The following is a 17,489-nucleotide window of genomic DNA, read 5'->3' as shown; positions in this document are numbered from 1 at the left end:
TAAGTCATTCGGACACATAACACTTATGTAGGGAGATGATGAATCTTTGCATGCCTCACTACAAATTTAAATGAATATCGTCAATAACATAGAAAACTTGGAAAATTCGTTTATTCTTAAGACACTAGTATCCAATTATGTATCCTTGGGGGACTTTTATATGTTAAGGACACAAATAAACATACTAGCATTGCAAGTTATAATCACAGAATTTGACAAAACTGTTCTAACCGCGACAAACCATTTTTCTAAACATGCTTTACAGTCCCATAAAACAATGGGGATTTTACGTAATAAAATACCAGTGACAAAGGCGTTTGTATTATATTCAATCTGACTCTTTAATCAAATAAGAGTCATACCAACTGGCAAATATTTTATTTGGTAACGATGTCTAAAATGGCGACCTTGAAAAGTTTGTTTATTTTTTTTCAAAACCATGTGTTACAAAAATTGAACAGATCACAAGTTCAAAAAGTGAAATGTTTACGGACGACGGACGCCAAATGTAATACATCCGATATGAAATCTTTCTATCATATGCCTCAACAGAGGAGAACAACAACAGTATAATATATTTTTATGTTCACGATCAAACAAATCAATAAAACAAAATGAACACTGTTTGGAAAAGTCAACATTTGTAATTAAAAAGTAACTTGCTAAATTATGCTGGAAACTTTGAACAATGCATTTACTGTATCTGTTCTGTCTCCGGAATTCCGGAATTAATGTTCCATATTTGACTCTATTTTTTGTAACATCACATCACTTCCTGCTTTGTTTTGAAAACATTGTGACAATAATTTCATGTTCTTTCCTCACTGTCTCGTAACGTGGTAAGTTTTTTATATTGATAATATTGTCAAACATATTTTATTCTACCCCCGTTAATGTTTTTTATTTGATATTCCTTTTGTAAAGATAATTTTTGAGATACAAGTTGTGTATGAAACTCCCGGTTAAATTTTAAATCTATGGAACGCCATTCGTGACATTTATGTATTCGTCACTACTTGTAGTATGTATGGCACGCCATTTGGGACATTTTTGATTAATATTTTATTTTTGTCATTTTCATTGTATTTTTGAGCAGAGAAACATTTTATGAATGCTTTTATGATGTTTTGATCATATTGTAAAGGTTGTTTATTTTTTCTTTTCAGTTTTTACCTTATACTAGAATGATGCACTACGCACCCATTTGATGTCTTTTCGGTGCCTTATATGAATAAAGTTGTGCAATTAAAATTCTTGTTGGTTATCTGGTTGTTTATCCTAGAAACAGCACAGTAAAAAAACGAGACAATGGATTCACAACATGGGAATGGTGATAACACGGATCCAAGAAAACGCACTCTCACGGAACGTGGACTTGACCTTTATAGAGCTAACGTGAATACTCATTCAAAGAAGATTGAACTCGTACAAACTGAAGTAGAACTTTGCCTTGAGAGATTCTCTACGACAAAACAAGAAGACACCAACACATTGATAGAATTAAAGAAAACTTTAAATTTGTGTTACTGTAAATACAGTCTATATTCAGATGAATATATGAAATTTCTTAAGAACACTAAGACAGAGGAAAGTCTCCAAGTGTATGAGGAGCACAAAATCGAGGATTCGAAGTACAAAAACATTTTAGAACGAGCACTTCAACAAATAAAAGTGTCAGACAAGGACGAAAAAGCATCTAAATTATCACATAGATCCCAAGCACAGTCTAGAACTTCTTCAAACTCAAGCTCTGTAGCAATCAGAAAGCGTGCAAAGGCAGAAGCAGCCCAGGCTAAGCTTGAATTCGCCATGAAAGAGGCAGATTTACAGAAACAGAAGGCACACATAGAAGAACAAGAAAAAGTTTCAAATGCAAAGGCATTTACTAAAAAGGCTGAGTTGGAAGCTGAATTAGAATTGCTGAATTATAAGAAGGAAGCGGCTGCCGCTACTGCAGAGGCAGATGCGCTTGAATATGACCAAAATGTTTGCGGTAGTAAAAAATCTGATCTTCTTCTATCAAAAACTGTTTATGAACGAACTAATCAATATGTAGAACAGCAGGTACTTCAAGTAAAAGATGTAAAATTACCGCCAGACGATAATATTGTACCATGCGATCCATTTGCAAATCAGACATCAGGCGATGCAGTCCATGAACATTCACTTATGCCAACACCAAAACCGTCTCGCCCAAAATATGATGTGCCAAGTGTAAGTGTCGGTTGTAATGATAACGATATAAATATACAAGTTCAAGAACATGCATTGAATCCTAATGCACCTCAATTTCAACCTGACATACGCACACATCAGAACGCACCTCAAATTCAACCTGACATAAGCACACATCAGAACGCACCTCAATTTCATCCTGATATAAGCACACATCAGAATATTGCTACAGATCTCACACGATTCCTTCTAAAGAAAGATTTGCTATTATCAAGATTAACAACTTACAGTGATAGACCTGAAATGTACGCTGTATGGAAGGCTAGTTTCAAAAACATATTAAGTGAACTTTCTGTTACAGCGATGGAAGAGTTAGATCTTATGGTGAAATGGTTAGGTCCTGAATCTACACGGCATGCAAACAGTATTAGAGCATCAAATATTCATGATCCAACGAAAGGATTACAACGTTTATGGGAACGCTTAGATGAACGTTACGGTTCTCCAGAGTCAGTTGAAGCGTCATTAATGGCCAAATTAAATAATTTCCCGAAATTGACACAGAAAGACAACAAAAAGCTATATGAGTTAGTAGACATTCTTTCTGAAATAGAATCCATTAAGGAAGATGTCAAATATAATTCACTGTTAGCGTACTTTGACTCCTCGTCCGGAGTTCTCCCTATACTGAATAAACTTCCGTACAACATACAAGAAAAATGGACAAATAGAGCATCTCAGTATAAAAGAGAAAAACAAGTTACCTTTCCACCATTTACATTTTTTGTGAAGTTTATTCGAGAATTGAGCCAGATAAGAAACGACCCCAGTTTCGCGTATGATCAGACAAACCAACCTAAAAAAGCATACACAGCTGCCAAACCACCAGCATATAAGACAGCTATTTCAGTTCACAAAACGGATGTTTCTAGTGACCTTGATTTACAAAAACAATGTTTGTTACATAAAACCGGACATTCGTTAAACCAGTGTAGAGCATTCAAAGCAAAACCTTTCCAAGTACGTAAAAAGTTTATCAATGATCATAAAATTTGTTACGGTTGTTGTGAATCGACAAAACATGTGAAACGAACATGTACTAACGCAATTAGATGTAGTGAATGTGGCAGTGACCGCCATCCTGGAGCATTACATATTAATCGCTCTATCGACTCGATAGATCAGAATAATAATAAATCAAGTTCGCCTGTCCACGGCGGGGAGGAAAAAATAGATATTCAAAATGACAATGTTGCAACTAAGTGCACAGAAATTTGTGGGACATCATTCCATGGAAGGTCATGCGCAAAAATCTTGCCAGTGAGAGTTTTTAGACCTGGACAACATGGACGATATGATAACTTGAAACTTTACATCATATTAGACGACCAGAGTAATCGCTCATTGGCATCACCATTATTTTTCGACACATTTGGAGTGCATGGTACATTGGAAGAATATATGTTATCTTCATGCTCAGGTCGTGTGAAAATGTCAGGACGTAGAGCCAGTGGCTTTGTAGTTGAGTCATTAGATGGACAGGTTCAGTTGGAATTACCAACGTTAATAGAATGTAGTGATCTACCGCATAACAGAGAGGAAATACCCACACCGGATATTGCTATCAGACATAACCATTTGAAAGAAATGGCAGATCACTTGTCTCCACTGGACCCAGATTGTGAAATTATGCTTCTCATTGGAAGAGACATGACAGAAGCACATCATGTTTTAGAAAAAATTGTTGGACCTCGAAATGCTCCGTTAGCACAAAAACTTCCTCTAGGCTGGGTAGTTATAGGAAACATGTGCTTAGGCGGAATACATGCTCCTGATGATGTTACTGCATATCTGACACATCTTGCACCAGATGGTCGAGCTTCGATCCTTCAACCTTGTCCTTACAATTATGACGTTCATGAGTGTTTTGGCTGCGGTAGTGTTAACTTTGGAGTCTCTCAAAAGAAAGACGATACAATTACAAGTGCAATTTTCGAACGCACTGTACAAGACGACAAACCTGGATTATCTATAGAAGATAGACAATTTTTGACATTAATGCAAACTAATCTCCAGAAGGACAAAGATGGTAACTGGTGTTCACCTTTACCTTTCCGCACTCCAAGACGACGTCTTCCAAACAACAGAGCAATGGTTTTGCATCGTGCTAAGTCATTGGAGAAAAGTTTTCATAGAGATACAGTAAAACAAGAACACATATTTACATTTATGCAGAAACTTTTTGACTGTAAACACGCAGAGTTGGCTCCTCCTCTAAAGAATAATGAAGAATGTTGGTACCTACCTGTGTTCGGGGTCTACCATCCCAAAAAACCAGACAAAGTAAGATGTGTGTTCGACTCTTCTGCGAGTTATGACAATGTTTCTCTAAACAGTGTGATGCTCAGGGGACCTGATCTTACAAATAATTTGGTTGGCGTTCTCGTACGGTTTCGAAAAGAAATAGTTGGTATTATGGCAGACATTCAACAGATGTTTTATTCATTCTCTGTAATCGAGGAACATAGGAATTATTTGCGATTTCTGTGGTATGAGGACAACAACATCAAGAAAAAATTAACAGAGTATCGCATGAGAGTACATGCATTTGGTAACAGTCCCTCTCCGGCTATTGCGACATATGCACTCCAGAAAACAGCAGAGATTGCTCAGCAAACTTACGGAAAGGATGTTCAGGAATTTGTCTGCCGAAATTTCTATGTGGATGATGCCCTCACATTAGTCTGCAATGAGAGTGAAGCAATTGACTTGTTAAATAGAACTACAGAAGCTCTCAAGACATTTGGAAACTTGCGTCTACATAAGTTCTCATCAAACAGCAGCGTAGTAAGGGCTGCGCTAAATCCTAATGATCTTGCTGAAAACTTGGAGAAGCGAAATCTGGATACGGACGATTTGCCATTACAAAGAAGCCTTGGTCTGTATTGGGACTTGCAGTCGGACACCTTTACTTTCAGAGTTTCGGACAGTGAAAAAGTGTTTACACGTAGGGGCGTCCTCTCAACGATCAATAGTATTTTGATCCCCTTGGTTTTATTTCGCCAGTGACTATTCAGGGTAAAATTGTACTCCGGAAGCTCATGACTGAATCAGTGAATTGGGATGAGCCGCTATCAGAAGAGTATCGACAAGAATGGGAAACATGGCGAACTTCTTTGACACACCTTGAAAATGTGAAGATCGGTAGAATGTATACGCCAATTTCAATTCGAGATGCTTCAAAAGTTGAATTGCATACATTTTCAGATGCATCTGAGAAAGCGATTGCAGCAGTGTCATATTTAAAAGTTTTTCACCATGACGGATCTTCCCATCTAGGTTTTGTGTTAGGAAAAACGAAGTTAGCGCCGATGAGTGGAAATACTATACCTAGATTGGAGTTATGCGCCGCTGTTATGGCAGTTGAAATAGCAGAATTCGTAACTGACAATTTAGACCGAAAGATTGACACCGTTAAGTTCTACAGTGACAGTAGAGTTGTATTAGGTTACGTAACAAACCAAACGAGAAGATTTTATACGTATGTGGCTAATCGAGTACAGCGTATCCGAAAGAGCTCCTCTCCGGAGCAATGGAATTTTGTACCGACACAACTAAATCCAGCTGATCAAGGTACAAGGAGTATTGCGGCAGATAAAGTAAACAGTAGTCTGTGGATTCTCGGTCCCGAAGAATTCATCTCTAAATGTGAACATCAAGCAGCATGTTCAGAAACTTTATATCCGTTGATTGAGCCTACTGATGACAAGGAATTGCGTCCATTGCAGCGGGTTAATGTTTTAAAAACATCTGTTGATTTTCAAACGGCTCTTGGATCGGAGCGCTTTGAGAGATTTTCAGAGTGGATAAGATTAGTAGAATCTATATCATTCTTAAAAAAAGTTGCCAAGTATCGTACGGCAGCAGTGACTGGGGACACAAGGTCTAAGTATGTTGAAACTTATAAAGAAGCTGAATTATTTATTATTAAAGTGGTTCAAAATGAATTTTACCAAACAGAAATTGATAACATTAGACAAAATTTGCGTCTTCCCAAGAATAGTACTCTTGTGTCATTAAATCCATTTCTTGATTCACGTGGTGTTCTGTGTGTTGGCAGAAGATTGAACAAGGCAAATATTGAACTGCATGAGAAAAACCCTATCATTATCCCGGGTAAGCATTACATTGCCAAGTTACTCATACGGCATTTTCATGAAACTGTTTGTCACCAGGGACGCCATTTTACCGAAGGAGCCATCAGAAAGGCAGGTTTTTGGATAACCGGAGTGAAGCGTTTAATACAGTCATTCATTCATTCTTGCGTTAAATGTAGAAAATTGAGAGGTGTAGTTGAATTTCAGAAGATGTCTGATCTACCATCCGATCGACTTGAACCTGGTCCACCTTTTTCTAATGTTGGTATCGATGCCTTTGGTCCTTGGAATGTAGTGACTCGAAAAACCCGTGGAGGCAGCGCACAGTCTAAGCGGTGGGCAATATTATTTACTTGTCTCACAACTCGTGCAGTACAGATCGAATTGGTAGAAGAGATGTCGTCCTCGGCATTCATAAATGCTCTTAGAAGATTTGTGGCGATTCGTGGGAAAGTGAAAGTGTTTAGATCAGATCGCGGAACAAACTTTGTTGGTTCAACAGAAAATTTGAAAATTGATACAGTCAACGTAGAAAATGGTCCAGTAAGAGACTTCATATATAAATCAGGCACAGTGTGGATTTTTAACCCTCCTCACTCCTCTCACATGGGAGGAGTGTGGGAGAGGATGATAGGAATTTCTCGCCGGATATTAGACTCTATGCTGTCATCAGTGAATGGAAAAAATCTTACGCATGATGTTCTTGTGACCTTTATGGCAGAAGTTTCTGCGATTATAAATAACAGACCTCTTGTTCCGATATCTTCAAACCCCGACTCACCGATTATTCTGTCTCCATCAACACTTCTTACACAGAAAACATGTGATACTGACACAATTTATACGCTAGATGACTTTAATTTGAAAGATCTATATAAAGCGGAATGGAGAAGAGTTCAAATGTTATCTAATATGTTTTGGGTTAGATGGCGAGAAGAATATATTCAAACACTTCAGACTAGGCGGAAATGGCAGGAAAATAGACCTAATATTCGAAAAGGTGATGTCGTTCTGTTAAGAGACAACGCTGTGTGTAGAAATCAGTGGCCACATGGATTAGTGGAAGAATCTTTAATCAGTTCTGATGGTATTGTCCGCAAAGTCCGTGTGCGCATAATCAGAGAAGGAAAACCGGTTGTATATACCCGTCCAGTCACAGAACTTGTACTATTAGTCTCAGAGTAAAACACTTGTTATTGACTTATGTTAATTGATTGATAGTCATGACAAAAATGAACAATTGGGTATTTTTGATGACCTTTGATATTGTAATGTATATATGTTATTTTTTGAAAATCATAAGTTCAGTTATATAATGATATTTGGTATCGGTAGTCCAAGATGAAGTTTTTGAATAAATGTACAAGGTATATTTTTTATTCAACAGATGATTAGAAAATGTTGTGTTTGTTGTTTTTACAAAGAGTGATATCTGTGTATATCAGACGGGGAGTGTTCTGTCTCCGGAATTCCGGAATTAATGTTCCATATTTGACTCTATTTTTTGTAACATCACATCACTTCCTGCTTTGTTTTGAAAACATTGTGACAATAATTTCATGTTCTTTCCTCACTGTCTCGTAACGTGGTAAGTTTTTTATATTGATAATATTGTCAAACATATTTTATTCTACCCCCGTTAATGTTTTTTATTTGATATTCCTTTTGTAAAGATAATTTTTGAGATACAAGTTGTGTATGAAACTCCCGGTTAAATTTTAAATCTATGGAACGCCATTCGTGACATTTATGTATTCGTCACTACTTGTAGTATGTATGGCACGCCATTTTGGGACATTTTTGATTAATATTTTATTTTTGTCATTTTCATTGTATTTTTGAGCAGAGAAACATTTTATGAATGCTTTTATGATGTTTTGATCATATTGTAAAGGTTGTTTATTTTTTCTTTTCAGTTTTTACCTTATACTAGAATGATGCACTACGCACCCATTTGATGTCTTTTCGGTGCCTTATATGAATAAAGTTGTGCAATTAAAATTCTTGTTGGTTATCTGGTTGTTTATCCTAGAAACAGCACAGTATCATTTGTTTTGTATTTTACATAATATATCTTCCTGTTTCCTAATATTTGTTGTGTACCCTACTTTGTTATGTTTTTCACTGAAAACGTACCATTGAGATGTATTTTCCGGAATTTGCCGAGTAACTCCGGAATGCCATGCGATAACTTTACGGAAAGGCATGCGATAATAGCCGGAAGCAGTTGATAAATTTTTCATATCAGCACGCTAAGCTCCATTTCGGAAAATATGGAATTCGAGTAAATTTAAAGCTATTATGATACGGTAAAAATTATAAGTTATTTACTCTTAAGTACATGATAAATATCTAACATTGTTGGGTTGATGTTTAGACGCGTTATAAATATATATATATATATATATATATATATATACAAGTCTAAATTGAAAACAACGTTCAAACCTATGATTGCGTTGGATAAAAACCGCAATTTTTATACGTGTGCGTGCAAAACAAATTTCTTTGGTAGAGGGGTCTAAATACAGCACAAACAACATTTTCCAAAAGACAAAAAAGTGAAAAAAAAGTATATTTTACCAAAACGCATTTCACTAGCAGGTCGAACAACGGATGTTCTTAAACCCTGCTGACTGCCATTGGCCATTGCCAAATAAACGTATCACCAGATGTAACAAAATGGATCTTAACTATTAATTTAATACTAAACAGAAAACAATAAACTTGCGGAAAAGATGGTATACCGCAAACAAAAGGTGCAAAAATTAGTACACCATATCCGGATTTCGACAATTAATGTCTCTTCAGTGATGTAAGGAATCGAAACGGTATGTGGAAGCTAGGCCATATAATTTACCTCAATCTAGGATAGACTCTTGAATTTTGAAGAGTCGAAATAGGATGAACGGATCATATAAAACCCAAAGGCAAATACACTATCAATTTGAAACTAAACAGAAAACAATAAACTTGCGGAAAAGATGGTAAACTGCAAACAAAAGGTGTACAAATCAGTACACCATATCCAGATTTCGACATATATATATTTATAACTACTCCAAATAACAGCACAACAATATTAAATCTGCCAAATTTTTGTTCTTCCCTCGTATATACCGAGTATACAACACCAGTTTTTTGAGGGTTTAATAACTACCTTTGTTGGACCTGCTAGTCAAAGTTGTTTGTGCTGTATTTAGACCCCTCTACCAAGAAATTTGTTTTGCATGCACACGTATAAAAATTGCGGTTTTTATACAACGCAATCATAGGTTTGAACGTTGTTTTCAATTTAGACTTGTATATTTATATATATTAGTATAATAGTCCCAGATTGAAATAACGTCTGCTTCTTGCATTGACAAGAAATGAGAGAGAGTGAGAGAGAAAAAAAAAGAGAGAGAGAGAGAGAGAGAGAGAGAGAGAGAGAGAGAGAGAGAAATTATCAAACAGGATACGGAATGACCTTTCCAATACCAGAATGATACAGATACCAGACTGTGAACTAGCAACCCTTATTAATAACGAAAATTAGATACCGGGTATACAACACCAACTAGCTGTTTCTGCTGAATAAGGTGTAGGTGCGGCGAGACACATGCATGAACAATAAGAATGTCATTGGTATAGTAATGCTATTCAACACCAAAAGGTGTAGAAAACATGGAACATCCTATTTTTATTCTTAAGACACTAATATTCAACTAGTGTTTCTGCTGAATAGGTGTAGAAAGCGGTGAGACACATGCGTGAACAATAAGAATGTCATTGGTATATGCATTGTAATGCTATTTAACAACAAAAACGATTACAATATTGCCACGAGTGGATTTTCATACAAAATAATGACAATATTTGACTTGCATAACTTGACGCTGAGTGTATCAAATGTAAGTTTGACAGCACTGTATTTATTGTTCAACAGATCATTCAACTGTATCGACGTTGGTAGTGTTTCCAGCTATCAATTTTAGGTCCCGTCTTTATACAACCACACTGACACATGCAAGTCTGATTGTGATCGGGCATTCGCTTACTCGATCAATTGCCATCACAGAATTGTATAACATAATTTATGATTTTAATTTGAAAATCACATTTCTCTCTTTTATGATTACTAATACACGGACATAACATGTGTATCGTGTTCCAATTCATTTGAAATCTTAGGTTTTTTTCTTATCAAACACTCGAACTCTGTCACTGGTATATTAAGAATAGATTGTTTTTAACACCAAGGCAGGCGAGTGTCTAAGAAGGCAGTAAACATATATTCGTTTCTCATACAGAAAATAAGTGACTTTTGATACGTTGTTATGCAACTAGTGCTATACAATATGTATAGCATTCCAAAACACGTGATGCCCTTTAAAAGATCAGGATTATCTGACTTTCGCATGTTATTGATTATAAGCAGATCTTTTTTTTTTTAATTTAATTTTTTTCTCATCTCGTTCCTCCCTCTGACATGGTTGCTTCAATACCCTTTTCAAAAAGAAGTATGGGCAACTTCCTCAGAATTTATTTCACACGAGGTCCATTTCCTAACCGACCATAACTTTATGACCGAATTGCCTAAAGATATCTCAACCTGCAATTTGGACAGGTTTTTTACTGTTTTGGTTCATCTCACTATATGATCAACTCAACTATACCAATGAAATTACATTGACTTCTGTCTGTCAGCAGCGAGACCCGTGCTGTTAAGGCGTTCGTTAAGCTGAATGAAAGTTACAAATAAGTTATCATCGTTCGTCTCAATGGGCGTTATATACTGTTAAGGGCCATCATGGTTTTTGTGCGTAATACATATAATTAAATAAGGGAGATGGCCTTTATCAAGGCAAAACTCTTTTCCCAATCCCAATCGCGTTCATCCTGATAGACCCCGTTTATTCATAACCTAAATTTTGATTCATTGTTTTATGTGTCTTCTTCCAAAGCATTCCAGTTAGTTTTCTCGTCATTTCGGGGCCTTTTATAGCTGACTATGCGGTGTGGGCTTTGCTCATTGTTGAAGGACGTACAGTGACCTATAGTTGTTGTGACATTTGGTCTCTTGTGGAGAGTTGTCTCATTTGCAATCATACCACATCTTCTTATTTTTATATGACATATTTGTCACTGGCCATTAAACAAACAACAATCATGTATCCTTATCGTTTCCCAATAACAAAACTTCGGAATTATACAACTTTCAACAAAATACAACTATTAATAAATGAAAATAATTTAATTTAAATTCTACAAGGGAGTGAACGATCATACATGTATATATGCTCTGCCTTTAGTTTTTATGCAGATGAAATTGGAATAAAATATTGTTAAAAAGGTACAAACCTGTGAAAAAATGTTGCTTACCGTAATTAAGTCAGTTTGAAATGTTTATAAACTCTCTCATTTGAAAATGAACTTTTTTAAAAAGGACTACATATATCCTAACAATTCATCAGACAGTCGTCCTTAAAAGTTACCATAATTTTTTTCAAGTCATATTGGATTTTTATAACATTTTACAGCATAACCAACAGATAGAAAAAAAATTAGACTTTTTTGTTAAAAGAAGCTCAGATACATTTTTGTAGTAAACTATTATTTGATTTTTAAACTTTTTCAAATCTGTGATTTTCATCAAACTTGACAACTATCTCCATTATATACCGTTCTTACAAATGGCAAAGTTCGTTTTCATTTAGGTTTATTGCATTCAAATTAAATGCTTTCAATTTAAATTAATTGGTGAAAAATTAGAATATCTAGTTGGACACTAATAAATTCAGATAAGTCATCTTTTAGAAATCCTATTCTATTTTTTTCAAATCACCTCAGATTTTCACAAAACTTGGCAGCTACATGTATCTCAATTATATACTGTTCTCACAACATGCAAAACCTTACTTCATTTAGATAATTAGCTTTTTAAAGATAAATTATACTGTTTGTTAAGTAGACAATTTATTATTACTAGTATACATTATTGTTTAGGGGCTAGCTGAAGCCCGCCTCCGGGTTCGGGATTTTCTCGCTGTGTTGAAGACTCATTGCTGGTCTTGGGCTTTTTTCTGCTCTTTTGTCGGGTTGTTGTCTCTTTGACACATTCCACGTTTCCATTCTCAATTTTGATTTTATGGATAAGAAACAATTGTTAAAAAATCGTTGAAATAGTTCATGTCCCATACGGACATTATGAATACAAATAGGTTGAGTCCCCCAGTCACAGCAGTGTTTTCCCCCTGAAAAAGTGTTTTCCCCATCACTATACTTAGTAAAAAAATGATTTTGCTCTACCAGATATAAACCGTAAAAATATCTTTGCCGCGTTTTAATTTGCACCAGCCAATCCTCAGATAAATATAGCACGGTCCCTGACATATAACCCTTGTGATGAATTATCATTGATATGGTCATAATTATAAACTAACTGTTGACAAAACTTTGAATTATTCGAAATATTAGGGATTTTCTGCCCCAGGAAAAAGATACCTTAGCTGCATTTGGGCAACTATTTTGGAATTTTGGGTCCTCAATTCTCTTCAACTTCGTTGATTTGGCCTTTTTAATACTTTTTTTATTCGAGCGTTACTGATGAGTCTTTTGTAGACGAAACGAGCGTCTGACGTACAAAGTTTTTATCCTGAGTATTTACAAAATGTCCTTTTTGGTTCGCAGGTAATATCAAGTTATTTATTGTTTAATTTTTCAGAAATATTTATTCACATATTCATCCTCGTTCTAACGCAAGTCAAATATAAAAAATAAAGATGAAAAATATATTAAGTGCATGTTCACTAGAATTTTATGTTGTTCAGTGGTGAATAGATCAACCGCAAAATGTAAACATGGATGTAGGGCGAACTTTGGCGGTTGAGAGAAATTTCGTATAATGACCAAGTTCTGATCCAGGAATTGAAACTGAAAAAAAATACAATTATATATTATTGTTCTGTTCTCGAGTCTTACCGTTAGATGTATATAGTTAAGTTGAAGTACGAAGCATTCTGCACTGTGCATTAACTACAAATCTAGCTGTGGAAATGTAGCTCTTATGGTCATTGTGGTATTGTTTGTATTTTCGGACCATAAGAGCAACGTTTTTGGAATATCTATCTGTCGTAAAACGAAGATTCTGCAAAAAGATTTTCAAGGAATCTTTAACGAAAAATCCTTAACTGCCAGTCTTAATGTGTGAAAAAACCTAATGTTAAAATTATAACTGTTCTGCTATTGAATAAGAAAAACAAGTTATGATTTTACAATCTATCAATAAACCAAAGAAGATCTCAGATATTGTCGTTTATATACGGATTATTTTAACAAAGCAAATTGAAATATAGATGTCAACTATATATAATATTTGAGTTTTGTAGTGCCATATCAAAAATATGATAAGCTACTAGAAAAAAGCATAACATATCGGATTTCCCTCGCCTCTGAATCTAGACAGCTCCTACGATATATTAGAGCCCTTCCAGAAACTTATTTCCTGTCGGGAAGTAAAACTGCTAACGATTAGCGGATTTTAATCTCTCTTCATTTAAAGATAATATTTGGTTTATGTAAATATAAAATATATCAATGGTATTTTTTTCTTTCACCAAACTTGTAATCTAACTCGATTATAAAGCTGGAAATATTTGAATATTTGTAAATTAAAGTAACATTGTTTACTATTTTAATTATCATTGTTGCTGTGCAACGCAGTGAACCAGTATTTGTACTAGTATACTTCCCAACAAGGAAACTCATTCGTTTTTTATTTAATTTTAAAATCAAATTCGGCTTTCTGGAAGTGAGTTTCTAGAAATTCCTAAGGGAGCAACCATTTAACTTCATTTTTATTAGTTTTTCGACGCTATCAATCAAATTTTTTTCTTCAAAATTTAACACTATAAGGTATGGGGAAAATCTGGATTCAGAATAATTTTTTTGTCATCTGCTTGACCACAATATTTTTTTTCATCAAATTGGGGATCAGAATATTTTTTTAGGAAAAAACCATACCCTCCCCCCCCCCCCCCCCCCCCCCCCTTGAAGTTAAATGGTCGTTCCCTAAAAGTGTCTAAAACAGGGTCTCCCACACATTGCAAACACGTATGTTTATAATTTTGCAAGAAAGACATCATCAGTTCAGCGACGTAAGCTTAAGCCTTGTACTAGAAAATACCAAAATACATGATTGAATTCATCGGTTGTTCAATATGCTTCCAATTGAGCCTCGATGTTAATTATATGTTAATTAAATGTTTGCTTATGTGTAGCCTGTCAACCCTCATAAATAAAACAGAGTTTTTATCTACTTTCTCTCGCATTTATATATTTTGCTATATTGATTTATTAATATATATAACATAAATATATGTAACCGTCACCTGAGAGAATAAAGTTACCCTTTTATTTTTATCTAATGATTTAAAAATAATTATATACTGCAGAAAAAGTACTAAATGGGTTTTCCTTGATAATGGGGTACACAAATATATGATGATGATGATGATGATGGAAGGCTGCTTAACGTCCAGCGGCAAATTAATATGCATATTCAGGTCGAGAACATGTAAATGTAATATGAATATTAACCCTGCTTTGTACTAGACCGATACGCTGAGCCGGATTTATACCCTGCTAGTTCACAATGTAACAGTCCGCAGGAAGACATGTCACCTTACCCGGACACATTATTCTGACTCCCAGCTGACCAGGCTTTGCGTTTACTCATTAAGGCCGCGTGTTTAGCGAAAAAGCAGCAAATACCAATTTTAAAGTCATTGGTTTGACCCGGCAGGGTTTCGAACACTCGACCCCTCATACTCGAGGCAAACACGATACCACGACACCACCAAGGCGGTTACACAAAGATATGAATCAGGATATTACAGCTTATATCCATTCATTTGTTTTGTCCCTCGAACTCTTTGACTTTGTGTATATTTACATCTGTTTTCCTTTTTATAAATATTAGTTAAATGGACATATAGATACTCTTGTTGAGAAACTTTGTATATTTTGTTTATCCTGAATGGATATTCTTACATTAACCTTTTCCTGATAAGCTTACAATACATGAACCCAGCCTTAGACTTGTACAGAAAATATATCGATACTATAATAAAATTGAAGATATTCACGGTGTTTTTTTTTTAGAAAAACAAATTAATAAGTCATAGTATACATGTAGTTATATGTTGTCTTATTTCCAGGATTCAAAAGTGCTGACAATTACTTCAACCAAGTTACTGTTTACATTTGAAGAGATTATTCTACCTCGTTGGTAAAGTACGATAAATTGTATGCATAGAAAAGATGAAAGATTCTCAAGTGAATATAATGTACATATATAATGACTTGAATTTTCAACAATATAATATATAAAAACCATGAATTCTATATATATTTTGAAAATAAATGAATAAAACATACACTACGCCTTTCGAAAAAATGTCCTGAAGTAAAGAAGATAATTAACTTGCATGATGACGTGTTTTTTTTTTTTATCCCTAGTTCCGCTAGAAGGTTTTCTTTTCTCTTTCAATTTTTCACCCAAAATCTGAAATCATCATAAACTAATTTGTTCCGAGGAAAGATGCTATTTTACCCAAAGCGGATGGTTTTCATTAAAAAAAGATGAACTTTTCTGACCTTTAGTATAACCATAACGAATGTATCCGTATTCCAATGGTGAACGCAGGGGCGGTTTTTCTAGACAAGAAGCTTGCCAAATTTTTGTCTGGAATGAAGCACTCAGGATATGATGTCGTAGCACCGCTTACGAGGGTGGCAAACTGACCTGAGTTGCTTTCCTACTTGGAGCAAGTTGTATGCGAAGTTTGTTTATTTTACATTTACTAGGATTAAACTCGGTTTCAGCTTCTTTGCAGTACTATTGCCAATTAAGTTTCGACGGACGGACTTCCCAGTCATATCTCAATTTCTAAAAATAATTTACAACTAAAATATTTATTTCCCACCTAATTGAATAAAACCCTATAACATTTTTGTAACACAGCTTCAAAATAGAAAAAAAAATAAATAAAACAAACAAACCAAAAAACACCCAAATAAGCAAATAATAGAAACAAATGATATTTAACCAAGACCCCTATACTAGTAAAAAAGATCGATCTTTAGTATACTGTAAATGTGAAAGATCGATTTTCAATCGGACATAAAAAAAAGTCCACCTCCAGAGGTGGTTTTAAAAAGATCGATCTTATTTGAATCTATCTTTCTTCAAGCGTTAACGCAAATGAAAATTGATAAATCTGCGCATGTTCGGCGAAAAAATATACGTGTTTAAAAACGATGGATGAGGTAGGAAAATTAAACATAGATGCCGCCATTTTTGGATCATTTTTCTAAATTGATAAATTCTATTTCTTTGTTGCAAATTCTCATCTTCAAACGCATAGACCGTTCATTTTAAGTGATAGTCTTCTCACATTGCTTTGTTTAATGACTTGTGACGTGTGAACCAACATGTTAGTTAATGACTGCATACGAATTTCATTCAACCATCTTCTCAATGATTTTGCAGTGTGTGATTGTCACCGCGAGATACACACGTTATTATACTATTCTAATTTTTCGATTATTTGGTTACAAAATGTAAACTTGGTAATTTAAAAGTAATCAGGTCAAAACGCATCTTTGTACATGTATGTTGCAATGTAAACGCACTAGATTAAATAAGATCGATCTCGATATATGAAAAAAGTGTGTCTCTGAAAAGAGTAATTGTTGTATTATCATGTTGTATAAGTTTCTGTTCATACAAAGTATCAAAAATGCTTTCTTGTACTGTAACAACAACATGTCTCAAGTTGAAGTTATTGTGTTTTCTTTCTTCATATTTTTTAAACAAAATGTTTCTAATTAGGTGGGTGCTTTTTTCTCGCTTGGTGAATATACATGCACATTTAGTCCACATCATTAAGTAAGTTTTGCATACGACGTCAAGTATTTAAAACCCGCTCCGTCTATACGACGTTTTGATGACCAGACTAAATTAAAAATACAATCATTTTTCTAGGAGTATACCTGTCTAATTTGAAGCCATGTATTATTAAGTGAAATTAAACTTAATCAGTAATCAACTGTTATTGGGACGTTGAAAATACAATTGTCACAACAAAAGGGTACAAAACATGTCCGCTATCA

General features: G+C 34.8%; 3 protein-coding genes across 3 annotated transcripts in view; all 3 read left to right on the top strand.

Annotated features, from left to right (window-relative positions):
- The window catches only part of LOC127702084 (beta-1,3-galactosyltransferase 1-like), a 139,937-nt gene that overhangs the window by 77,722 nt on the left and 44,726 nt on the right, over nucleotides 1-17,489 (top strand). The window lies entirely within an intron of this gene.
- LOC127701974 (uncharacterized) lies at nucleotides 710-5,000 on the top strand. Its single transcript, XM_052205947.1, has 3 exons — nucleotides 710-839; nucleotides 1,167-3,966; nucleotides 4,956-5,000. The coding sequence occupies exons 2-3, from the start codon at nucleotides 1,309-1,311 to the stop codon at nucleotides 4,998-5,000; spliced, it is 2,703 nt and encodes a 900-aa protein (XP_052061907.1). The 5' UTR covers nucleotides 710-839; nucleotides 1,167-1,308.
- LOC127702077 (uncharacterized) lies at nucleotides 5,219-8,333 on the top strand. The gene is made up of 2 exons (XM_052206091.1): nucleotides 5,219-7,920; nucleotides 8,249-8,333. The coding sequence occupies exon 1, from the start codon at nucleotides 5,277-5,279 to the stop codon at nucleotides 7,515-7,517; it is 2,241 nt and encodes a 746-aa protein (XP_052062051.1). The 5' UTR covers nucleotides 5,219-5,276; the 3' UTR covers nucleotides 7,518-7,920; nucleotides 8,249-8,333.

This window comes from Mytilus californianus, unplaced genomic scaffold, assembly GCF_021869535.1.
Source record: "Mytilus californianus isolate M0D057914Y unplaced genomic scaffold, xbMytCali1.0.p SCAF_5, whole genome shotgun sequence".
In the NCBI taxonomy this organism is placed as follows: Eukaryota; Metazoa; Mollusca; class Bivalvia; order Mytilida; family Mytilidae; genus Mytilus; species Mytilus californianus.
Note: the sequence above shows the minus strand (reverse complement) of the source record. Positions and strands in the feature narration are given on the sequence as shown.